This window comes from Bolinopsis microptera, chromosome 3 (assembly GCF_026151205.1).
Source record: "Bolinopsis microptera isolate Bmic1 chromosome 3, MBARI_Bmic_1.0, whole genome shotgun sequence".
In the NCBI taxonomy this organism is placed as follows: Eukaryota; Metazoa; Ctenophora; class Tentaculata; order Lobata; family Bolinopsidae; genus Bolinopsis; species Bolinopsis microptera.
This window is the reverse complement of record NC_087074.1, coordinates 5,615,254-5,643,244: the sequence shown is the minus strand read 5'-3', so window position 1 is coordinate 5,643,244 and position 27,991 is coordinate 5,615,254. Positions and strand designations below refer to the sequence as shown.

General features: G+C 36.8%; 2 protein-coding genes across 9 annotated transcripts in view; one reads left to right on the top strand and one right to left on the bottom strand.

The window, feature by feature from the left end:
* The window catches only part of LOC134813037 (mitogen-activated protein kinase kinase kinase 15-like), an 84,505-nt gene that overhangs the window by 16,658 nt on the left and 39,856 nt on the right, over nt 1-27,991 (bottom strand). The gene's annotated exons all lie outside the window — the stretch shown is intronic.
* On the top strand, nt 134-27,656 carry LOC134813039 (tripartite motif-containing protein 2-like). The gene is made up of 18 exons (XM_063820714.1): nt 134-250; nt 611-715; nt 1,162-1,385; nt 1,628-1,757; nt 1,929-1,997; nt 2,994-3,164; nt 5,995-6,096; nt 6,558-6,954; nt 7,062-7,283; nt 7,406-7,550; nt 8,315-8,423; nt 10,705-10,804; nt 23,744-23,839; nt 24,010-24,084; nt 24,544-24,710; nt 25,157-25,297; nt 26,285-26,422; nt 27,583-27,656. The coding sequence occupies exons 1-18, from the start codon at nt 170-172 to the stop codon at nt 27,604-27,606; spliced, it is 2,496 nt and encodes an 831-aa protein (XP_063676784.1). The 5' UTR covers nt 134-169; the 3' UTR covers nt 27,607-27,656.

Below are 27,991 nucleotides of genomic sequence, written 5' to 3'. Positions count from 1 at the left end.
CAATTTTGCGTTTAAACTTTGTGATTTGTTAAACCTGATTAATGTAGATGATCGGGTTGATTATTCTTTAGCAACGTACCGAAGCTCAACTTCGTGACCTCAATAACTAGATCTCGATCTACATGGTAACCTCAGTAACAATAGCAAATAGTGCGTATAAACGGTAAACATGGCCGGCTCCAGCATGGGTCTGGAAACTCAGCTACTAAACCAGTTCACTTGTAACATCTGCAAATCTCAACTTCGCGAGGTTATTATTAACCAGCCCATCAATTGATTGATAAACTGAATATTTATTACATCGAATTTGACAGATCACACGTAGTAAACCCACGGCTATTATGACATTTATACAGTATTTGTCGGTACCTCTTTAGAGGGAAGTGAAAAATCGACAATAGCCAGTAAACTTTTGGGTATTTGTGGTATTTTAAAATTGCATATATATAATATAACATCTTAAAATGACCCGGCTCTTATATCATAAGAACTGTGTCATATTAACGTTGATAGTCCCACCCGTGACAGCGTGGTGTTGCCGTGCGACAATGTTGAAAGAGAAACAAATTGTTGAAAGAGAAAAAAATTGTTGAAAGAGAAACCATTTCAGCCACGTGCGCTGCCCTGTCTCCACTCGTTCTGTCAAGAATGCCTCAAAGGAATGTGCGGAGACGAGCTGTTCGTCCACACCCTAACCTGTCCCACTTGCAAAGAGGTAAGTACCAGGTTAAGTTGCTAAAATTAGAACATTCTTCGCCGAGTAAATTCATCAAAGAGAGACATCTGCACCAAACGGGAGAGATTTAAACATTGCGGAGTTATAGGGATGGTAGCGTTAGAGGGAGGGTCTGACTCTTTAAGTAATAAGTAACGTGGGTCTTTTAACCCGGTCTTTATGTACCGTGGTACAGGTCGGCAACACCTACCAGCTAAACTGTTTCAATTTTAAACGCTTTTTAAAATATAAACATTGTAGCGAGTTATCCATCTGGGAATTGCCTTAAATTTATGAAGTAACATATTATATGAAATGTAATTTATTGTAATTCACAGGAGGTTAACGTATGAAGCAACATATTATATGAAATGTAATTTATTGTAATTCACAGGAGGTTAAGTTAACGTTATATTATATGAAATGTAATTTATTGTAATTCACAGGAGGTTAACGTTCCGGGTGGAAATGTTTCGAATTTCCCCATGGACTTTCTGGCGGACAGATTCCTATCGGCCGTCTTGGAGATATGTCCAGATGCTCAAGCTGAGGGCAACGGTGCGGAAGAAAATGCGGACAATAATACGGACCGGGAGAAAGCTAAGAACTACGAGATGTGCTACGGTCACAACAAGATCCGTGACATGTATTGTCACAACTGTAATCAGGTGTCAGTTTATAATCCGTGACATGTTTTGTCACAAGTGTAATCAGGTGTCAGTTTATAATCCGGATTATAGTTTATAAATTATAGCAGTACTCCAGAAATACCATGATTTAAAACTACTACTATACAGCAACCTACTCAATTTATACGAACTACTACAGTTGACTCCCTAACTGTCACAAGTATAGACTCTTAAATTGATACAGTAGACTCTTAATTGTTACAGTAAACTCCGAACTACACAGATACTGTATGGAATGTTCGTGTGACCACGTGGACCACGCCGTCGGCACCGTTAAAGACGCCGCCATGTCGGCGGTCCAGAACATGACGAGCTTAGCAAACGCCGCCAGGGACCGCCACACCCCACTACAGGTGGGATTACTTACTCCGTCAAGTTGACAGCAGCACTGAACATTATGGTATAAATTTGGTATTTAAAGACCATATATGTGCATAAACAGGAGGTTAATATTATGAGTAGGTGACTGGCACTTCAAAATGATAAATATCATTCGGCGTACACAATAATCATAATATGTTTAGGAAGCGATTGAAGAGATACGACAGTCAATCGAAGAGACTGAAGTTATCCACGATGCTGCTATAGAGGGGGTAAGACTAAGTATTACCTACTTAATATTATAGTTTTATAGTTTTTCCATGATATCTAGTAAATCTCAAACAAAAAACGATTTTTAACTTTATTTCCGTAGTAGCGGATGGTTTAGCGCAAATAAAGTTTAGCGAAGTAAATAGCAAATGCAAGCCATTTATAATCCAATGGAGAATTAGGTAAGTTACGTAATTTTGAAATAACTGATAAAATTACCTGTTAAAAGCCTCAACATGTGACTCGTGAAGCGCGCTCGACCAATATGGACATTTTAATTGTTTTTTAAGCGTTTTGATGAGTGTATAGAAATGGAATACTGGCGAAAGAAATTCAAAAAAATGAAATTTAAGCTCTTAATAGGAAAATTTGTGGCATGTCTTAAACTAAAATGTTCCCCCGTTCTTTTATTATAGTATAAACACGCACTTACAAAGGAACCTGTACTTACAAAGGAACCTGTACTTACAAAGGAACCTTACAAAGGAACCTGTACTTACAAAGGAACCTGTACATTATGGAATTTATCTTGCGCAATCTCCCTATAGTTTGTAATTATTTGATAATTATGCGACTGCGAGGCAGGCATAATGTGAATTCCATTTGGTCACTCAGTCTCAAAGGGTTCAATTTTAGTTCTTGTCTATTTAATTTGGTAAATATTCAAATATTAAATTGAAATGGTAATTCTATCATTATTTTAATCTATATCCGACCGTCTAGTGGCCAGACGCGACCTCACAATGTTGCAAATCATAACGTGGGCATTGCTAAGGTCGCTGAACTGAAAGTCATGACAAACAATATTCATGGAAAACCTTCATAGATTCGGGGAACCCACACGTTAATGTTACCAGCAGCCCGTCTATCAGACGCTCAACACTGGATAATACCTCATTCTGCCTGACTCTGCCATATATAATACAATATATATCGTCTCGCTTTATAAATAGTGAGATACACATGATATATATATAAATCACATTTCCCCTGTTTAGCTGGACCGGTCGTTTGACGATATGATACGAGCACTGAAACACCGCAAGAAGGATCTATTGGAGGAACTAAACGATCTGAGATATGATCGGGTCAGTGTCCTAAAGATGAAGCGGAACGAGCTGTGTGCCACCATTAAGAAGAGTCTAGAGCTCTCACAAACAGTCACTGAGGTAGATTAACTTTAAGACAGTATTGTACAGTGGGGTGGTTAACTAATACGATTAGTGATTGAAGGGTTGCGAGCTACCAGTACTGTGCATAATATAGGACACATGGGGCGTGCTGACTTCTGCATAACTCTGTCAAGCAAGGTAGGGTAAACTTTGTAGTTACAAAACTGCATAACGACAGAGTATTTACTTTTGAAAGGAAGAACGGGTAGAGAGAAGCAACTGGCCTCAGATTTGGCGGTCTGTGATCACTTAACTCTTAATGACATGTAACGTCAACAGAGATCATGTGATCTTACATGTGAAGTTCATGACCATAGTAACGAATGATAATGCACTTTAATAATTTTATCTTATATTAAATCTTGGATGTTCCGCGTCATGGCAGGATATTTCACGTATATTAGCGATCTGTAATGGCCATCAGCCGTGACAGCCATGCCAGAGACATCCTTGGCAACAATCCTTAACATTCTGTATTAAATACAGAATTTAAACTTATATTTTGTCTTCAAAGATTATTAGTAATTTAAGTCCAAAGTGTACCTGATTTTAGATAACATATTATGTGTATACATACATACACAATACACATAATATTACAATATAACATATTATGTGTATACATACATACACAATACACATAATATTACAATATAACATATTATGTGTATACATACATACACAATACACATAATATTATAATATAACATATTATGTGTATACATACATACACAATACACATAATATTATAATATAACATATTATGTGTATACATACATACACAATACACATTATATTATAATATAACATATTATGTGTATACATACATACACAATACACATAATATTACAATATAACATATTATGTGTATACATACATACGCAATACACATTATTTTATAATATAACATATTATGTGTATACATACATACACAATACACATTATTTTATAATATAACATATTATGTGTATACATACATACACAATACACATTATTTTATAATATAACATATTATGTGTATACATACATACACAATACACATAATTTTATAATATAACATATTATGTGTATACATACATACGCAATACACATTATTTTATAATATAACATATTATGTGTATACATACATACACAATACACATAATTTTATAATATAACATATTATGTGTATACATACATACGCAATACACATTATTTTATAATATAACATATTATGTGTATACATACATACACAATACACATTATTTTATAATATAACATATTATGTGTATACATACATACACAATACACATTATTTTATAATATAACATATTATGTGTATACATACATACACAATACACATAATTTTATAATATAACATATTATGTGTATACATACATACGCAATACACATAATTTTATAATATAACATATTATGTGTATACATACATACGCAATACACATTATTTTATAATATAACATATTATGTGTATACATACATACGCAATACACATTATTTTATAATATAACATATTATGTGTATACATACATACACAATACACATAATTTTATAATATAACATATTATGTGTATACATACATACGCAATACACATTATTTTATAATATAACATATTATGTGTATACATACATACGCAATACACATTATTTTATAATATAACATATTATGTGTATACATACATACACAATACACATAATTTTATAATATAACATATTATGTGTATACATACATACGCAATACACATTATTTTATAATATAACATATTATGTGTATACATACATACACAATACACATAATTTTATAATATAACATATTATGTGTATACATACATACACAATACACATTATTTTATAATATAACATATTATGTGTATACATACATACACAATACACATTATTTTATAATATAACATATTATGTGTATACATACATACGCAATACACATAATTTTATAATATAACATATTATGTGTATACATACATACGCAATACACATTATTTTATAATATAACATATTATGTGTATACATACATACGCAATACACATTATTTTATAATATAACATATTATGTGTATACATACATACACAATACACATAATTTTATAATATAACATATTATGTGTATACATACATACGCAATACACATTATTTTATAATATAACATATTATGTGTATACATACATACGCAATACACATTATTTTATAATATAACATATTATGTGTATACATACATACACAATACACATTATTTTATAATATAACATATTATGTGTATACATACATACACAATACACATTATTTTATAATATAACATATTATGTGTATACATACATACGCAATACACATTATTTTATAATATAACATATTATGTGTATACATACATACGCAATACACATAATTTTATAATATAACATATTATGTGTATACATACATACGCAATACACATAATTTTATAATATAACATATTATGTGTATACATACATACGCAATACACATTATTTTATAATATAACATATTATGTGTATACATACATACGCAATACACATTATTTTATAATATAACATATTATGTGTATACATACATACACAATACACATTATTTTATAATATAACATATTATGTGTATACATACATACACAATACACATAATTTTATAATATAACATATTATGTGTATACATACATACGCAATACACATTATTTTATAATATAACATATTATGTGTATACATACATACGCAATACACATTATTTTATAATATAACATATTATGTGTATACATACATACACAATACACATAATATTACAATATGTTACATTACTACATGTACCAGGTAATGGAAGGAGATACGGATACAAACTTAATCTACAAAGAGGAGGAACTGTGCGATGCTCTTTACAGACTCTGCAACAAGTCTTACGTTATAGTAACTAAGGTATTATTAATGAATTTGTAACTTACTTACGTTATAGTAACTAATGTATTATTAATGAATTTGTAACTTACTTATGTTATAGTAACTAAGGTATTATTAATGAATTTTTAACTTACTTACGTTATAGTAACTAAGGTATTATTAATTATGAGTTTGTAACTTACTTACGTTATAGTAACTAAGGTATTATTAATGAATTTGTAACTTACTTACGTTATAGTAACTAAGGTATTATTAATGAGTTTGTAACTTACTTACGTTATAGTAACTAAGGTATTATTAATGAGTTTATAACTTACTCATCGTTACGCTGTTACTTAACACAGTTGGTATTGCCAAGCTGATGGGTTTACCTCCCAAAAAGATTGAAATTAGGCTTTAATAACTGGTCCTGGTCATACGTTTTTCAGAAAATTATTACCTGCCATTTGTTTAATTATCAAATTCTGATTATTTTTAAGGACGATGATGCCAAAGTCGACTACGAGTTCAAACCAAAGATGTTGGCACACGCTTTGGAATCTATCACAAGCGTTGGCGAAATAGAATTTCATTTTGATGAGGGATCTGAAGATGGTGAAGACGAGGAAGAAATCTTATATGATGAGGAAGAAATGGCGAGAGAGGAATTGGCTAGAGACGAATTGGCAAGGGAAGAAGTGGCAAGGGAAGAAATAGCCAGGGAAGAAATAGAGAGGGAAGAAAAAGCAAGGGAAGAAAAAGCAAGGGAAGAAATAGCAAAGAAAGAAATAGAAAATTATAAGGAAGTGATCAGATCAGAAAATAACGAGGAATATCGCGAGGAAAAGACGGTGGCTGAGAATAAAGCCGTTGCCCCAGAACAAGTTGTCGTACAGGGTAAGGTTTTGTAGCGTTTACTTTTTATTTAGTAGCTTTAGTTGATTTCTTGACAGGTGATTCCAACTCTAAGATAACCTGTTGCTCATAACGTAACTATATCTCAGATGCAGAAGTGCCAAGTGCCAGTAGAAATGTCAGCAGAGAAGGACAACCGACTAAAAAAGAGAAACAAAAGGAAAATGTTGCGCAAAATAACAAAGATGCTGGCAAGGAGAAGAAAGATGTGGTGAATGTTGGGAAAGGTGCTGCTATCAATGAGGAACAGTATAAGGAGAGACCGACGGAAGAAGAGGTTGAAGAAGAAGCTAAAGACACTGTTACTGAAGGTATGACCAGAAGTTTAGAACTGATCTTTAGATAGTGTATAAATTAGGTAGGCCATAGACAAATTACTTATTAATTCTGTTTTATCTAATAATCAGAGTTGTAACTCATGCGTGTTTTTCAGATATTCCAAGAACAAACACAACAACATCGCTGACGTCCCGGAGGGCAGAACGCAGTGCAACACGTGCCAGAGAGTCTAACCCGTGTTTCGAGGTGAAGTTCACAGCACCGGACAAGGATACTATCTCCAGATACCGGGATATCAGGTACTATAGATTTAGTTAGATACTATCTCCAGATACCGGGATATCAGGTACTATAGATTTAGTTAGATACTATCTCCAGATACCGGGATATCAGGTACTATAGATTTAGTTTGATACTATCTCCAGATACCGGGATATCAGGTACTATAGATTTAGTTAGATACTATCTCCAGATACCGGGATATCAGGTACTATAGATTTAGTTAGATACTATCTCCAGATACCGGGATATCAGGTACTATAGATATCAGGTACTATAGATTTAGTTAGATACTATCTCCAGATACCGGGATATCAGGTACTATAGATATCAGGTACTATAGATTTAGTTAGATACTATCTCCAGATACCGGGATATCAGGTACTATAGATATCAGGTACTATAGATTTAGTTTATTGAAAAGGATACTATCTCCAGATACCGGGATATCAGGTACAATAGATTTAGTTTATTGAAAATTTAGTGAAGTATTACCATGATGTAGGGGATCAAGGATGAGAGAAAGCATTTTTAAAATTTCAAAATTAAAGTTTTTGGTTTGAAAAATGGAATGCCGAGTAAGCCTTCCCTGAATGATATAACTTCAGTCGTAGACTTCGTAGTAACTTAGTCGTAGTTTGTAGGAACTGATATTAACCGAGTTTATGATTCAGGATGTTACTGAAGATAGTAATGAAAATGTTTTAACGCCTCAGAACTGTGTATTACTACAGCTCAACCTGCTCAGTCTGACTAATTGGGAATTTAAACTCTTGAACTTCAGTCGTACGCCGATAGTAGAGTTGGGAGGCAAGGGACACGAGGAAGGACAGTTGTACTACCCTTACGGAGTGGCTATAACACAGCAGGACAATCTACTTGTATCTGATCAGGTATTATAGACAAATTAATCGGTGTGTTTTCATGAATTTTTAAAGATTTCAGTTATCCTCAGTTGAATGTTTGAATATATTGCCCCACCTGCCACCATAGAGAGCAAGAAACATGTTGTTTTGAAATGATGAGAGGGTAATGAGCGATAAGGATCAGTGACAATCTTACGTATAGACTATAACACAGACAAAAAACTCGTAGTTCGTTCTAGACATTAGACACCAGACTATCAATTGTAAGGATTCGTCTCAAGATTCGAGATCGGGAGGTCTGTCTAGGACATTGGAACTAAAAATAGGTGCCAGGCAACGACAGTCTAGTGATGATATGTAAGAGTTGTCAGACACGGCGTCTCTTGGAATGAGCAGATTTATTGGCTGGAGGAATTTACAATCCAACAGAGATTATTTAGAGAATTTGAAAATTTTTTGTTGAAACGAACTTTCATAAAATGTTCACTATCATAACCAAACTCGAGCATTTTGAAAATTTTGGGGTGACTAACATTTCAAAACGTCTTGAAATTGTTGACTTAAATACGTTGAAATGTTGACTTAAATATGTTGACATGTTGACTTACGGGTTGAATCCTAATCTTTTTACACTCGACGGTCTTCTTCTTCTTCTCATACAAAAACTATTCCTTTCTCAAAACTCATACAATTGGCAATCAATTCCTGACAAAACACCGAAAGTAAGTAACGTTCTCGTTAATATGACAGCGGAGTTTTAAAATTACAAACTTTCAACAAGGCAAAGACAGACCAGGGTGAAGCCCTGTCGTATATGTTCCGACAGTAAAACACGAAAAAAAGGCCAAGAAAATAGGAGGTATACCAAGCAATCAGCAGAAAGCGCATTAAAATACTGATATGTCAGCAGAAGTTAAGAAGCTGGCGGTATTTACTGTTTACCAACTGACTATTCTGGCAGGAGCTTGTCGCATGTTATGTGCGTCTTTATCATATACTTGTTAAACTTTCGGCAAAAATCAACATATTTCGGACAATAAATATTTGGCAAGTGAGGTTTGGTTCATGAAACGTGTCAACACGAAGGAGGAGAAGTCCTAGCCTGTTATAACGAGACAACATTGTTCAAGATATTAGTTGACGGGTGAACCACAATAGGGGAACTACGAATTACAAGGAATTACCACCAATTATTCAAAACTCTGACATCTAATTAACTTCTAATTAACTTCCAATTAACAGGTGTATATATTATACACGCGTACGAGGGGCAACATACAGAAGTTTTAAAATTTAAAACGTTAAATATTGACCAAAGAGCGCGGAGGGAGATAAGCGCACTGAAAACGCGGCCCTGATGTTCGGAGTTATGAATAATGACTGGAGAGGCATGCTGACAAGGGGTTTAAAAAGGAATGTGTATGTCAACAACAAATTTAGTGACAAGAAATGAACAGTGACATAGTTTAGTTGACGTAATTCACCTGTCGGATGTCAAGACAGTTGTTACAGATATATAGAGTGACGAAAATAGCGTATTATACGTTATCATAACGTGTTAAAGCTCTCAAAGTGACGTACGTGACTGAGAATGTTTCGAGCTATTTACTGTGTTAGTTGCTATTTACGGGCCTGTCATCCTGTCAACCGAGTAAAGACGTCACTTTCTTCAAATATAACACTTATCACCCTTATACAAGCAGAAATCACAAGGTTCACAAAGCTTTGTAATGTTACTGCAAAATATCTCGCTGACCAGCCAGAATCCTCAAAATAATACGCCGACAAAAAGAATGACTCAGAGCGCACAAGAAAAGGAATATATCCAGCGGACACATGTTGTTAAATTGTAACAAGTTGAAAGGCCGATGTTCATTGTATCTCACCAAGAAGAAGAAGAGTATATATTTAGAAACTTGTACATTTTCATATAATATCTTGAAACATGTTTGTTGAGATGTCAGCAATTAGCAACGGTCTGATACAGTTGTGATACGGTAGAAAGGTTTGGAGGATATAATGTAGCATGGCTCTTTTAACAAGTGGAAGTTCACGAAACTTTTAAAAACTTAACTGTTAATTAGATGCAGTATAAAATATGAACCATCCGGAATTATAAGTTATCCGAGCAATGTGTCATTTTCGAAACTTTTAACTTAGAGATAAAAACACCACCATCTCTCATAATTTCCATGTCAAATTACTCTGTTTCTACACTAGAAAATTGACAAAATCTTACATTATTATAACCCTTCCAAACATTCACCGACCATTAACTACCCAAACTGAAAACATAGGACCGTTTCAGGGCAACAGTAGGATTCAAGTGTTGGACAGAAGTAGTGGGAGCTGTGTCATGTGCTTTGGAGAGGAAGGAAACAATCAGGGACAGTTCAACGGTCCTTCAGGTCAGTTATACATCTTGAGAAATTTTTAATTATATCTGGACTGGTTGTTTGTAACATAATTTTGATAGATTTACAGAGAAAATGAGCGTCAAATATAGCTGATTACTCCTTCGTGATTTAATCTACGGATGAATCGAAAAACCGTACTAATGTCTCTCTCTCTCTCTGTACCGTACTAATGTATGATGAACAGAGAACACCATGTATAACACATTATATATCTACACATTATAACCACCATTGGCACCATTCCAGATGGATTTTATTTCTAAGAGTAAGACTGAGTTAGACACAATTTGTTTGGTTTGAAATTGCCGGGATGGAACTTAGTCGTGTCACCTTATAGGGTTTCTTCCTGTTTTATCTCATGTTCTTCAGAATCAGACAGATTGTTCAGTACCGGTAACCCTATACCACGTACGAATCACCAAACTCGATTATATTTATTTGGTCCACTGTAAATCAACGTGAGAAATATAAGTATTAAATCTGGTCAGGTGGCTCTTACATTTTCTTTATTAACCAATTTTTTTCTCACGCTAAGTAAGTAGTATTTTAAGTACCGGGACTAGTTTTCGAGTTCCTACATCTAGCTCCTTGTAATGAAACTCTTGAGATTAATATTTCTCGTATTAAAAATCACCGATGGTCTATGATAATTGAACGACTTGCTGAGTTACAGGAGGCGTATTGATGTACGCGCTGTAAGGAATGAAATGGAGCCATGGCCCAAGGACATGGCCCTAATTCTTATACAAAACCCAGCCACAGAAACACGGCCATATTTAAATTCAGCTCAACAAAGGACAAAAGATAATAATCACTAAAAGGCGATGATTGATTTAATTAAGATAAACAAGGGGACGGGTAGTTAGTCGGGTGGCGGTCACTGACATTTAACCCTCCTTGTGGCTCAAATTCGTGAGATCTGCGCCCTAAGTAATATAAACTATGCCATAACGTTGATCTATCATCGTTGTTGATAAAATGTGTACTAATGTTGTTCATGCTTTGGCTTTTGTTTGCTTTGTGGCTAGTGATATACGCTAGTTTGTTATGCCGACAAACTTGCTTGCATACAATTTGCTGATAATTTGTACAGTTATTTTGCCGATAAAAAGCTTGACAGTCGAGAACAATTGGTTTGTTTTAGTTCGAAAGCTAGAACATTTTAAATGATATAAAATTATATACACATGTTTTGAAAGGTTTTCCCGTTAGAAGAATAACAAAAACGCTAATTAATAATTATCCAATCAAAGTCACTGAAGAGGACATTACACTGTTCCACTACATTTAAGGAAATTAAGTGTAAATTATGGAAGTCCGATCACGTGCCATCTGTAGAGAATTTATACTGTACATGATTGGCTGACATGACCTTCTGTTTGTAAAGTAATTCCATCACAATGAATAAATCACACAAAAAATAACATCAGGGTACCTAGATGGAAAGGTCAGTGATACCTCATAGTGGAGATCTTGATTATAATTAATCAAACATATCACTGATATTCATTAAGTTATCGATTATAAAATATCACATTTCTTATTTTCTATACGATGTTTACTAAAGTTTCGCTGCCTTTGACCCTTTGGATCAGTAACATTGCAACTACAGTGAAAGTACACTAGATAATCCATACAGAGAACAAAATAATCCACTCTAGTCAGTGAACTAGTAAAGAAGCATAAATTTAACCTCATTTATCCTCTGAATCCTGGTAATCATACCTTTTGGGGCTCAGTTTTTTAAATTATCTTCACACTTATCGCACTAGTTAGATATTTACTGTCGTGTCACCTTACTTCAAAGTAGAATCTAGGCTGTACATATTAACATTAATGCTTTTCATACAAGTTAAAACAAAGTCTTCATGTTATGTAGCCTGGGTTTGAACTGGCTTTTACCCGCTTAAAATATTTCCATCACGATACATAATACTCAATAAATGTAATAGATTTGTAGTGTTGTAATTAGTTTAAATATATTATATTGCGTTGTACCTGACTAAGTTGCATACAATTTTGGTCTATGAAAAACAAGTCGAGTTGAATGAGATTAATGAAGCTGAACGCCAATACTCTTCGTTCTGAACGGCTGATCGTATTTTAATCCAATCTGAGTCTGAACTCAGCTGCTTTCAAGATTTGATCGTATTTCTATATTATATACTAACTCGTAAAATGTCAACATAAATATCATAAATTCTTAAATTGTTTTTAAAGAAAGCTATGCTCTTTTAAACTAGATTTTTCAAATTTTTGCTGAATTTTAATCGATAAAAATGGATCCGTAACATTCCGGCGAATAGTAAATCCTTTTGCTTCGTTTTAAATGCTTTTAATTCCAAGTGACGCCTCTTTTTAGTTAGCCTTCGCCAGGGGACATTTTTAAAAAGCAGTTCAATTTTTTGCTTATGTCTTCAAATTGAGTTTACGTCAGTATGAAGTGTAAAATGTTTGATTTATTTATCACATACTGTAATTACTTCTGGAAATATAAATTCAATCTCTGTCTGATGTCATAGAATTTTACTGAAACCTTGCCGGTTTACCATTTACCCCCAACGTTAACTTGTTTTGTTGTTGCTGTTTTTAGTCGAACAGGTACTCCTTTTTCTTAAATTTTTATCAATTTGGTATTGCATAATTGCCATTTGCCATAACATGATTGACCGTTCTCAAATGCAAAATGATACCGAGAATGAAATCGGTCGCTCGCTTTTCCCATTCATTCACGGCTTACGAATTGTATAAATTAGTTTCGATTGATTACATCAATCAGATGCTGTAAAAATCTCTTTGGGTTGCGTTCGGGTCGATACCTAGTATTTCGGGGTAAGGGACAAGGGTGGTAGTTATAACTTATTGAATAAGCTGAAGTTTATTGAATCTTTATTGCCGAGTACAGCTGCCTTTGGGCAGTTCTTCTTAATCTATTACGATTGTAAATGAATGGGAAAAGCGAGCGACCGATTTCATTCTCGGTATCATTTTGCATTTGAGAACGGTCAATCAAATTAATATCATTTCCTTTTGTTTGGGAAAGAGAGACACTGGCAGCGGTCCACTCTACCCATGATTATGGGTTTTGGTAAAATATCATCTCTTTTTGATTATAATGTCAGGGTACTTTATAAAGTCGAAATATAAACTGATAACAAGAGTATTATACCCAACATTGACCGGCGAACTGATAGCTACTTCAGAAGCAATGAAACTACAATCTTCTAGATAAAATGAGTCATAGTACTTTCAGCCGGAGCCATCATAAGTGACATAAATCTAAAAGATAGTATGGTTAGTTTCTAAATATAAACTCAAACTCTGAAAAGGAAACTGCCGTGAAATATGAAACATCAATAAAAGGACCAATTATTTAAAAAAATAATTTATGGAAAGCCCCTCAGGCAAAACAAAAATCAATTATGCAATAAAGGAATCTTAAAAGGGTTTGTACTATTCATTCCTGAGGGGCGGAGGGAATTTAAGGCATGTATATATCGGTGCTCCTTAACATCTAAACTACTAGGACTTGAATTTTCTAGGATACACACTGAAACACTATTGTTAAAATTTTCCTTCTGAGTCAGTCCATGCTCTATATGGAGGTGGAGTCCTACGCAGTTAGAGTCATCATCCGTGTCAACCTTTTGCCCACTGATGATCTTGTAGAATGCTCTTCTGTGTTCGCCAAACCTTACCCGTAGCATTCTGGTGGATTTGCCTACGTATGGTTTCTCACACAGTTTACATCTGATCAAATATATGATGTTGTAAGTGATGCATGTACCTGGTGCTGGTTTTACCCGTTTCCCATTGATGCTGATTTGTGTAGCACTATCAATAGACTCACACGTTGCACAGTTCTTCTTTCTACACGGCCTTGTTTGACCATGCTTATTCCCCAGAGCTATTTCTTTCACCTTAACCAACCGGCTTTTGAGGTTGCTTCCTGTTTTCTTGACAAATTGGAAGAACTTTTTGCCATTCTTCTTTTCTTCAAGGGTGTTACTCTGTTGTTTTGAGTCACTCAGGTTACAAAAACTTCTGGTCTTCTTTAAGTTCTCCTCATACTTTTTCACTGTGGTGACAATGTCAGAGTCACTTCCGTAGGTTGAGACAACCCTTATTGGTAGGATCTCTGGCTTCAGTGTGTTGTCCTTGGGAGGTCTTCGTTCAAGGTTTCTTTCTGAGTTGAGAACTTTTTTGCTAATGTTGTTCACCATTTTTGAGGGATAAGCAGCTGCCTTGAATGCTTGGCTTAATTCACTCAATCTGGTTTCCAGTCGTTCTTGTGAGTTGATTATTCTCCTGAGTCTGATACACTGGCTGTAAACTATTCCACTATAAATGTGGTTTGGATGTGCACTGCTAAAATGTAGATAGCTCCTTGAATCTGTTTCCTTGATATGGAGGTCAGTTTGTAAGTTTCCCTCAGGGTCGAAACAAAACTCGATATCTAGAAAAGCCACAGGCGTGCCAACTTCCTTCCATTGGGATTCGTCAATGAGTAGCCCATATTCTTTCAAGGATTTGTTTACATCGGAAATCCACTGGTCAAATTTCCTTTCAGTGCTGTAGAAGAAACCTGCACCATCGTCAATGTACCGTCTTACAGTCCTGACTCTCTTCATCATGTCGGTTTTACTGTAAACGCATTTGTTCATTACATAAAATACAGTTATGTTGGCCAACTGCACACACAGACTTCCACCTGTAGGCACTCCGTTCTTTTGGACGTACCACTTGTCTTCGAAGCATCCAATAGAGGATCTTAGACTGATATCAACGAGGTCGACCAGCCAATCACAGTTTATTAATAAACTGATATCTTCATTAATAAGGAGGAAGTTTCAACGATTTCGAATTTTTCCTTTAAAAACATTTCCTTGTGTTTAGGGAAGCATATCGGTCGATCACTGACTGAATATGCCACTTAATACTCATTCAAGTTGGCATTAAATTCATATATAATGACATTAAACTGTCGTGGCAAAGCAGAATTTGTTGGAAATCACGAATGAGCAAAATTCTCACCTTTCGCACGTGCAAACTTTGAGCGGACGTTGCGTGCGCATCCAATATTGAATCGCCGTAAATTTTTGCATGTAATTGTTTTATATATAGTTTGATAAGCATGCAAAGTTTCAAAGTATTTCAAGAAGAACTGTAATCACAACGGCACTCTAAAGTTGACAGAAAATGACGAAAACAGCAATTTTCAGTGATTTTAGCAATTTTCTATCAATTTGGGCGTGTCCCCACGTGTGCAACTTTTCGATTTTCAACTTTAAAACTAGCCTAATGCACAATTTATACCTATAGGAAGCAGAACTGAGCTCCACAACCCAAGGCATGGCCCAACACCAGAGAATACTAAATCGCAAAATTGACGTTTTTATAAAATAATTCTTCAAAAAAGCACAAACTTCAATGACGAATATCTTTATGAAGGAGCAAGCTAGAAAAACTTTCCGGTAGATTTTCAGAATGCTTGAACAATTATCTAAGATTAAAATTCCCTCAAATTTTGAATAAAATTACATCTTAATGGTGTAAAATCAATTTTAAAAGTTATTACTTTGTGAAAAATAAGGTTTTAAAAATGCTCAAATTGATGACGTCATCAAAGGGTGATAATGACGTCAAATAATTTTTTAATATAACGTAAACTACTGTGTAGACGATTATCTTTAAGACCTGTGGTCGGAAATGACTGTATCTTTTATAGGTACGAATCTAAAGACACCTGAATGTAGCCTATAATTCACTGGCAAAGCGTCTATCCCTGAATATATATGTATGTATATCTGTATCACGACAATCTGTCGTAAAACAGGGGTTCTAGAAAACCCACTTCCCGATGTTCCTGAAACCTGAAACTTTTTTTGCAGTCGATTTGGTCAACGTCTAGACGCCCTGAAAAATTTCAGATCTCTAACTCGATTTTAACATTGTTTTTAAGGCACCTGAATATGGCGATTTTGGGTTTTTTACCGAATTTCGTATAACAGTGCTGGCGAGTATTTTATGCAAATTTCTTAAAAATCTCAACATAACTATTTTTTATTCCTGTCATCTTTGACATCAAATTAGAATGTTTTGAACTAAAAATAAATCTGCTGAACGACTTCCGATGAGTCTTAATGCCTGAAAAACTCCGGAGGCGGCGGCCTTCGGCCGCCGCCTCCGGCCGGAGTGCACGCTTCGCGTGCACGAAAGAGGCTTGTAACGTGTACCAAAGGGGGTATAATAGTAAAGGGGGTATAATAGTAAAGGGGGTATAATAGTAAAGGGGGTACATAGTATACCCACAATAAATGCACCGGTCGTGCTTGCCAGCACTGTGATTGCATAATTGCCATTTGCCATAACATGGTTTTTTCATTTTCTGTGTTCGATATTTGTCATATGTCTCGGAATTGATTTTGTAACGTGAACTAATACCAAATCTCCCAAATAAAGCAAAGTTTAATCAGCAGACGAAGAAGTACACGATCAGAGGATACCAATGACACTCCTTTCTATATTGGCATTAGTGCCGATACTAAGTTTTGCACAGGAGCTTGACGATCTAAAAATGGCAAAGAAAGGCAACAGTGAACTGGGCGCGCTGATAATGTGGATAAGAAAGGAGATAACAGAGACCGAAGAGGATAAGGAAGAGGCTGAGTTTGTGGACGATTGGTGGCTGACTCATCAGGGCCTGACCAATGAGGGCCCCATTCCTACATACCTGGATAACCACAAGCGTGGGGTGGTTAGTCAGGCTATACATCAAGGTGTGACCTGTGGTGCGTGTGGGCAGGTTTCTGGAGTTCAGGCTCTGGAGGCGAGGATTGCTCTGGTCTCGGAGAACTGGGTGTCTTACTCCATACAGAACTTCATGAATTGTGATGGAAGAATCTGCATTGGAACTCAACCCTACAGAATGGCGACTCAAGTGAGGAATTCCAACTGGATCGTTCCAAAAGATGAATTGCCTTGGACAAAGAGTGAGTGCAAAAAATGGGGTGAGGGAAAAACAAAATGCCTTTGTGGTCATAAGATGGGAAATTACACCAACGTACTAGACGATCAGTTCGTGTTCATTGGACCAACAGTTCCAGCCCAAACAAAGGAGAAGCTGAAGTTAGCCTTGCAAACCGGTCCCGCTACTACTTGTTACACAAGATCTGGAGCTAAGAAACTAGGGGTACAGTGCAAAAATGGGTGCAGTCATGCAAACTCTGTCATCGGGTACACCCAAGACACTCTCCTCATACAGGAAAGTTACGGTAAAGGGTGGGGAAAATTTGGAAACGGCACCTGGGAAACCAACATAGAGGGCACATGTGGTGAAGCAATCCTCAATAAAGCATATTTCACAGTTATATTTTATGACTACGACAGAGCGAATGCTTACTATCATGAGGATGAGATGGTGGAATCTGAGCTCAGCTTCTTAGAATACGAGCCTGGTCTACATTTCACTGAAAAAGATTTGAATAACATCGGAACGGCTAAAAATAGATGTGCTTTCCTAGGTGTGTACTGCAAGGGCGTCTATAAAACGCTCGAAGAGGGATTCAAATTGATTTCTTCTATTTCCAAAAAGGGAAAAAAGAAGAAGAAGAAGAAGAACATCCCAAATTTGGTGACATACTACCGTAAGAAGCAGATGGTGATTTACCTTCAAAACGATGCAACTGAAACATACCTACAACTGAAACATACCAACAAGATGAAGCAAAGTTATCCCAAGCTAGTGATGTCATCCAACGTTAAGAAAGCTGCTCCGTTCTTCACAAGTTATGGACGTCTCATATCATACCAGTACCCACAATACCATCTGGTCGACAATAGACTTGTTAAGATAGAGGGAGACATCAAGGATTCCAGGATCATAGATCAAAGTAACACGTGGGCGCTTGACGACTGCAATCTACAGAATCGAGCCACTGGGAAGTCTCTTGACTTAAAAGAGATAACAATCACCAAGAAAAAGAGCAGAACGATTGAATATGGTATTACAGGCAATCCAACTAACATGAACTCCGACAGTCAGAGATTTGGTGTGGGTATTTCACAGAAATGGTCTCTTGTATCTTCCAAACTGGGTAGACCTTTACTACATGACAAGAAGACCAGGCTTCAAACATTTTCCCAACCAGGAGGCAAGCTGAATGAAGCCAAGTTCCGTTGGAACGCTCAGCAGATCGTAAGTTCACTCGGGAAACCTTTCGACCGGAACTTCGAGAAAGATCCCGGATACTTCGAGTTCTCAGGAGACCCTGACAACGCAGTGGTACCGACTGGATGCAAGCTGGTAAAGGAGGCAGATAAAGCGAACAGATTGGTATTGATGAGGAAGAACAGTGTAAGAATGGCTCACGGAGTGGTGGATGATGCCAGTGAGAGGTGGACCCTCCAGCGGGGCCAGATTTAACAAATATACTCAGTTATTTCTGTCATTGGGCAGCGAATATTTCAGTGGATAACACATTTAGATGCCATCAATTAAGACGTTATCTAGATAATTCGATTTTTTTTCTTTGGCATGCTGTAAAGAAATAATTTTATTTGACGGGAAGTTTAGCTTAGTTTTTGTATTTTTTTGTAATTTATGAGATGGATTGTAAAATGTAAAAAAGTCAGGCTCATAATTGAATATATGTTTTTATTTTGATCAATCGACGTCTTGCATAAAGTCGGTCGTTTAATATTTTCCAAATCGTAAAATCGGAAACATCATACTAAAGCTACACGAAAGCTATCAACCAAGTTTACACAAAGATCTAGCAAGTTGCCCAAAAATAACTCCCACTTTAAAGTGTCAACCTAGATACTAAAGTAGGATCTCGCTTTGAGAGGATACCGCGGTACTTTCAGGGAAATTAAAATCAGCTGATGCCAGTAGAGAAAATTAAAAAACAGTATTTTCTCGTGCAAGAACCGATTTAGAACTGAGTTATTGAATATTCGACGTTTTCAGGGAGTTTACACTTTACAGTTTACAGTGACCTTCTATAAATCTGGTATCCTATTTGTGATGTTTGCTCCCATATTGGTGGATAAATATTCAGTATGAAGTATGAGCAGCTCTGTCAAAGGAACCAATGTTACCCCCTGTAAACTATGGACCAACTAAACCGGCGGACCCTCAATTTGTGAGGCCAGAAAAATGACATGAGGCCATGGCCTGAGACCTCAAATAAAATACGAGGACTAACTCTAAGAGGTACATTTTCGTACAAAACCGCGTAATGGAATATTGGCCCACAAAGGACGAAAGACAATAATTATTAAAATCGTAAAATTGACCTCATTAAGATAAACAAGAGATGCTCTCATTTTATCTGATCGCTTTCTGTGAAATCTTACTCTTCTTTGGCAAGGCCTCAAATTTATGCGATTAACAGTCAAAATATTACAATCTGTTCCAGTACACTAATTTAAATTCATTATTAGTAAATTTTGTGCTAATGTTCTTCCAACTTGTATGGGCCTTTCAGTATTGAAGCTAATGAATCATACAGAAGTACGACAAATATTGTTGTCTAATATTTATTAACATACAGTAAATATGCCAATAAAGACATAATTTGTCAACATAAAGCCGATCCTTGGCATGGCCTAGGAAATCACGTGACCAGCTCCAGTCCTATAAAGTCTGCAAATCGCTCACAAATCTGCCGAGTATTTCCCGAGCTGAATAACCAGACGTTGGTTTGTTTAAATAGTTCTTTTAGAAGGTTGTTTGGTTCGAAAATGTCATCAAAACTAGACTGCACGATCATGGTCCATACTAGCAGATCTACTAATTGAACCAATCTCCGAGCACATAAAACCCTGATACTGGCCGGTAACTGCGGCATCGCCATCATTCTAAATACTAACTATAAATATATAACTAATCCTAAATATTCGACCCGACTTATGATCCGTGGCCTTTAAGTAGCCTCGTATGACTAATTTCACATCCGGCCACGGCCAATAATGAATAAGTCCACGGACGAGTCTTCCTCACTTCCGTCGTATAAGTTTATAACTGCTGAAATACCAGGTTTGTATTTATATCTAAATACAGTAAACAAAGGCCAAATAATATTCGACTAATACTTGTTTCTTCGGAATAGACAACTTACTGGGAGGGTCATGATAACCATTGACCAATATCGTCGATACAAACGATAGATTGTAAACATAAGACCATCACAATGCCCATTTGACCACTTGGTGAAGTTGAAGACATCCTTTAACGAGACTCCTACCTCCGTACGCCATTCCAGGGCTTTAGTGGATCGTCTGAATGGTCGAATAATTGATTTCGGCATTTAAAAGCTTGAGATGGCCAGGTCTTTCATCACTTCAACATGTTCGGCTTCCTGCATGAGAACTTTCATCTTATGTTCTTTCCGATCTCATTTGTAAAGCGTTTATTCTCGATGTAAATGACACGTCAAACGGTTTAGTCTGAGTCAAACAGCCAAGATTTATCTTTCAATTTTTAACTGCGTAGTTTTGAACGACCACTGTACATTTACGATCCTAATTTTGAATTCTTTGAATTTTAAAGGTCAAATAAACACCTTTCTTCCAAAGCCAAGTTTGCTCAAAGAAACAGGGGTGAACATCATCGAGATGAAGCTCTTTCTTCTACTGGCCCTATTGCCTCTCCTAGCCCAGGCTCAAGAGGAGGAGATGTCCGACACAGAGGAGGATAGAGAAAAGGCTGATGTTGTGGACGACTGGTGGTGGAATGACCAGGCTTCCATTCCTGACTACTTCGACAACAGTAACCGCGGAGTAGTCAGCAGTGCAATATACCAAGGTGCTACATGTGGATCATGTGGACAAGTTTCTGGGACACAGGCTCTGGAGGCTAGGATTGCGCTGGTTTCGGAAAACTGGGTGCCTTACTCCATACAGAACTTCATGAATTGTGATGGAAGAGTCTGCGTTGGAACTCAGCCCTACAGAATGGCAGCTCTAGCGAGGAATTCCAACTGGATCGTTCCAAGAGATGAGTTGCCTTACACAAAAAATGCGTGCAGAGCATGGGGTGAGGGAAAATCTGGATGTGACTGTGGCCATAAGATGGGAAATAAATACAGCAACGTATTAGACGATCAGTTCGTCTTCATTGGACCGACAGTTCCAGCCCACACAGAGAAGGAACTGAAGCATGCCCTCCAGACCGGCCCAGCCGTCACCACCTACACAAGATCTGGTGCCAAGAAGCTGGGAGCAAAGTGCAAGAATGGGGGTTCTCACGCTAATTCTATTATCGGGTACAACAAGGAAAGTTTCATCATACAGGAAAGTTACGGAAAGGGATGGGGAAACTTTAAGAACGGCACCTGGGAGACTGAGGCGGATGACATCTGTGGCAAAGCAATCCTCAGTAAGGCATACTTCACTGTCATATTTTATGATTATGACCGAGCAAATGCTTACTATTCTGAAGTAGACGGGGAGGAATCTGGACTGCTCTACTTGGTGATCGATGCTAGCCTCAGTTTCACAGAGAAAGACTTGAGCAACATCGGGCTGGCTAAAAATAGGTGTGCTTTCATGGGTGAGCACTGCAAGGGTGTCTATAAAGCGACTGATGGAGAAATCAAGTTGGTTTCATCAGTTTCTAAAAATGGAAAAAAGAATAAGAAAGGCTCAAAGAACATTGTGACATACTACCGTAAGAAGCAGATGGTCATCTACCTTAAAAACGAAGAAAGTAACTCCTACCTGACCATTGTGGGAAAGAAGCATCCAAAACTAGGAATGAACTCGAAGAAGAAAGCTGCTCCGTTCTTTACAAGCTACGGACGCATCATCTCATACCGGAGGCCTGAATACCATGTGGTCGACAATAGACTTGTAAAGATAGAGGGAGACATCAAGGATTCCAGGATCATAGATCAAAGTAACACGTGGGCGCTTAACGACTGCAATCTAAAGAATGCAGGCAGTGGGGAGTCCCTTGACTTACTTGAAGACGGTGTTGGAGGAAACCCTACGAACCTTGACTCACAATCTCAGAGATTTAGCATAGGTATTTCAGGAAAATGGTCCCTAGTGTCTTCGGAATTGGGAAAACCATTACTTAAAAATAAGAAAACTAACGCATTCACCTTCATTGAAGCCAGTAAGACAAACGAGGCAGAGTTCCGATGGAATGCCCAGCAGATCACAAGTTCACTCGGAAAACCTTTCAACGCGAACTTCGAACAAGATTCCGGATACTTTGAGTTCTCACAAGATCCTAAGAACGCAGTAACTCCGACAGGATGCAAGCTGGTGAAGCAGGCTGATCACACCACCCGATTGGCATTGGTAAAGAAGAGGAAGAAGTACCATTTCAAGATGGCGCACAATGTAGACGAGCAGTTCGGTGAAAGATGGACTCTTGAACGAGACCAGATTTAAGTGGTCTTACACTGTTAGTGTAAGAGAGATGGACTCTAAAGCAATATTTTATTTAACAAGGATTCATTATTTTATCATTCGGTTTAAAAAATGTTTGACGAGTAGTTTGACTGAGCTTCGTCTACCTATATTTGTATAATGTTACGTGTGTTAACTGTTAACTGTAAGTCTTACTGTCCTAGTTGCAGCTTAATTATTTATTACATTAATTGTAAAGAATTGTTTGCTTGTTATTGCTGATCTGATTTTGTTTCGGAAATTTAATGTTTTAAAAAATCATATAATCCAACTTTTTTGTTTAATTTCTTGCTCACCTATTCATGGCTAACCAATAACCAAGCTTTAAAAGCAATCGTTAAAATTCCGAGCTCATCTTTTAAAAACAATGGAACAAGATCCTACAAAATAAAACTTTCCTCCACGGATGTAAACTCAAGTAACGATCAAAATGGTACAGTTAATTAATCCTAATTATTATCAATCCTACTAATTAATACCCGTACTAACAAAGAGTCTCCTACACAGGTGTAACAACACACGAGGGAACACACTATGTTAGTGATACGGGAAATGACAGAGTTCAAGTGTTCGACCGAGACGGGAACTTCATCCGTTTTATCGGTATGTCCCTAACTGGTACAGCAATTCATTAACTTTACCAACATGACGTCATAGTACCTTTGAAACTATTGATACTATAACACAAGAATAATGGCCATTAAAGTGAAATGAAAGTCGAAACTGCTTTAGAGAACATAAAAATGAAACAAATACTAAACTCTCTTTCTTAGGGGAAAACAAGCTCCATTCTCCACGCGGCATAGCAGTATCTGGAGACTTTATCTACATCGCAAACAGTGGGATGGGTATGTAATATATGCGAGGTTTATAGTTTATAGGCGAGTATTTAGTATTTATGGGTGCATTTTTGACAGTTTCAGACTATTCAAATCCACTGCTTATACTGTTATAATGACAGCATGACGCAGATATACGCAGATGCATCTAATGGAAGAATAGTTTTTAGGATAAACAGTCCTTTACAATATCATTGATTAACGAGTATATTACTTCCTCCGGGCAACTCCGGGCCTTAATAGGAAATCTTAAAATCGCAGGGTTAACATTTAACTGTTATAAGCATCTATAGGATCATTAACAGAATGACCGCATTATTCTTTAGAATTCGAAATTTTAATAAATATGAGGCGAGACAGAAGACTGGATTGCGGTTTGATATGCACATGATATGCACCAATAATGCAACGTGTACACAATGCATCCTTACCAATTACCATATTATATAATACAGCAATCCCCTGCAGGAATCATTAGCGTGTTTGACATGAGAACAGGAGAGCTAGTCGACAAGATACACAACAAGTCACCCCATTCATGCGATCTACAGCTACCAACGGGGGTAACCAGCGACACTGACGGGCAAATATTCTTTACGGACGCCAACAACTTCTTCTGCAACCACTTCGTGCAGGTCAGACAGTTCACAGTTGTATTATTTGATACAAGCTAGAAGACGGCTGTTTCTTATCTTATAAATATACTGTTTTTAGAGTGAATATCTCTCACTATTTATAGGTAACGTGAACCAGTACCAATGTGAATGATAGTGCTTTAAATTACCTTCTATCTAAATGCACGTGATAGAATCAATGCTTATAAAATGCTATAATCACGAAAGGAAAAAACGATAAGATACTTGGCAAATGCTATCAAGGAAAAAGCGCCAACTAAAACATTTGTTATATTGATTTGTTACTGCTGTACCCATTTATATGTCTCGAAGTTATAAATCAAATTACAAGGTACTCGTTAAAAACAGCGATAAAAGTTTAAAAACGGCAAAATGATCTGTAACGATACACGTCTTGTTCCAGTACAATGACCACCAAGATAGCCCCACTAAACTCTCTCCCCCAGGTGCTGACAAGTGAACACAGGTATTCCCGCTCTATCGGGGTAGTTGGCAACAGGCCAGGAGAATTCCTCGGCCCCACAGATCTCACCATTGACAGTTTGGGAAACGTTATAATAACTGACACGCGGAACCACCGTATCCAGGTAACACAAAACACAGAGACACGCTAACAGGGGGGTTATTGAGAAGTGGCTGAGTGTGGCAATGATGGCACCGTTTATAGATATCAAGTGTACAGTGAGCTCTTACCGTGAAGTTTGACAAGTTATCATGGTGATATAGTGTGCGCTGTAGATAAGAATATCTACGGCCTCTGGTAGAAGCACAGACGTTGTTTCCGTAGCCATGATGTAAGGGCCTTTACGGTGCAAAATGTACCGCTCAAGTGACTCATGAAGGGTTTGCGACTTAGTGTTCGTAGTCTACTGATCACGTGGGTTGATCACGTGGTCTGATCACGCGGTCTGATCACGTGGTCTGATCACGTGGTCTGATCACGTGGGGTGATCACTATACTAAGCGCTTCCTTACATCTCACAATATATGGGAGCTTCAGAAGGCAAGGTTTATAGGGGGAGTAGATGAAAATGAACATTAAAGTTAAACACAGCTAGTGCAAAGTTAGATTAAATATAGATTAGATTAGATTGGATTAAACTGTACGAAGTTCAAGTGACAGTCGAATAAGCCGGGTGTCAGTCCCAGACACGACGAGAGGCAGATCATTTCAACAGACAATTTAATGGCAATAAACGTTCCAATCGTGTTATTTGAACACTATTATTCGAAATTGAATACTGTTATAGTATTATCTAGATCCCGAATTTAGACCATGTTATTTGAACACTATTATAGTATTATCTAGATCCCGAATTTAGACCATGTTATTTGAACACTATTATAGTATTATCTAGATCCCGAATTTAGACCATGTTATTTGAACACTATTATCTAGATCCCGAATTTAGACCATGGCCATTGACTCCTAAACGGCTCGTAAACAGCTCTTAAGCGGCTCTTGAGTAGCCTGGTTTTAAAAATGAAACAAGTCTGCTAATAGCAATACGTCACGTGTAAGCAAAAGAGTAGATAACAAAATATTTCCTTGTGTTTGAATTACATTTATTCAGATTGTGGATAAAAACAACAGCTTGGTGGCGTGCTTCGGAGGGTTCGGGAGAAAGAAAGGACTCTTACACTTCCCGTACGGGGTTTGTGAGAGAAATGGTGTGCTGTACGTTTCAGACACCAACAATCATCGTATTCAGGTAACTATGGCAACAATCATCGTATTCAGGTAACTATGGCAACAATCATCGTATTCAGGTAACTATGGCAACAATCATCGTATTCAGGTAACTATGGCAACAATCATCGTATTCAGGTAACTATGGCAACAATCATCGTATTCAGGTAACTATGGCTACAACCAGCCAATCTCTTTGAAGTAACTATCGCAATTATGATTGTAAGGAGAGATCACAACATTTGATACCAATTCACGAAGGGTAAAAGTGAACTAGGAGGTGCAAAATGCAATTGCATGGTCTTGAAAACTTTGCAACTATTGCGACTTTGGTGAAGAATGTCTCCCCAACATCGATTATTCCTTTTAAAGTGAGGACGGATCGCGATAGCAATGTTTATATTCATAATGCGAATATTTATATTCATTAAAGTTAATGTAGTTGCCAGTTCATAACGGACCATAATAGCTTGTGAGTGCTTTAGTTGTAGCTACTGTAATCTCCGGAGATTTTTCAAATTGGAAAATAGCAGAACTATTTTGAGCCAAATTGCTATGGGGGGGGGGGGGGGGGGGGGGGGGGGGGCCAAGTGGATATTTGTAGATATTTGTAGATTAATGTAGAGTGGATAATCCACGAAAAAAGTGGATGACATTCTACAAATTTATACATTTATCTCCAAAAATTCAGTAGAATTTCTGGGCACATATTTGAGATTACATTTTTTGTAGATAAATGTAGATATTTGTAGATTATTGTCAATGGATAATTCACGAAAATTCTACAAATTCTACAAATTTATACATTTATCTCCAAAAATTCAGTAGAATTTCTGGGCACATATTTGAGATATACATTTTTTGTAGATAAATGTAGATATTTGTAGATTATTGTAATGGATAATTCACGAAAAAAGTGGATGACATTATCCAAATATCTACAAATATCCACTTGGCCCCCCCCCCCCCCCCCCCCCCCCCCCCCCCCCTGCTATGCTCAAATATATGGTACTGGCAGCCGCACCCCTTCAACATAAACTTAACAGCAAACAATAAAATACAGAGCATTGGACTTTTTCAACTCTAGTCTCTAGTAGAGTAGTAGATACAGATCCACTGATCAGTGGTATTTATACTTAAATAGTATCGAATACCAGCACCACTAACAGTGTATTTCCACAGGTGTTCAACTCACAGACGTCCTGAGCCGATAGTCACGTGGTATGATGCAGAGTCACGTGGTATGATGCAGCAGTCACGTGGTATGATGCAGCAGTCTGGGCATTTAACTAAAGCTCGCCGGGAGACTGGAGTTAGACCTGCTATACAGGACAAGCTGGAAACGCGCACACGTGCGACCCAAGGACATGCACGTGCAGGCTTGAAGGAAAATAAGGATCAAATCTTTGATCATCGACTCTTTTATGGCGTACATTTAAATGGGTTATTTTTAATCGAAGATTGATTTTTTGAACGGGCAGTGTTTTGAGCTGGCATTTAGACACGTTTGAAAGTTTTATAGAAGGGACTCTATACAATTGTCATTTTATATTTATCAAATATCATGCAATGTCATGTAATCTTCAATTTA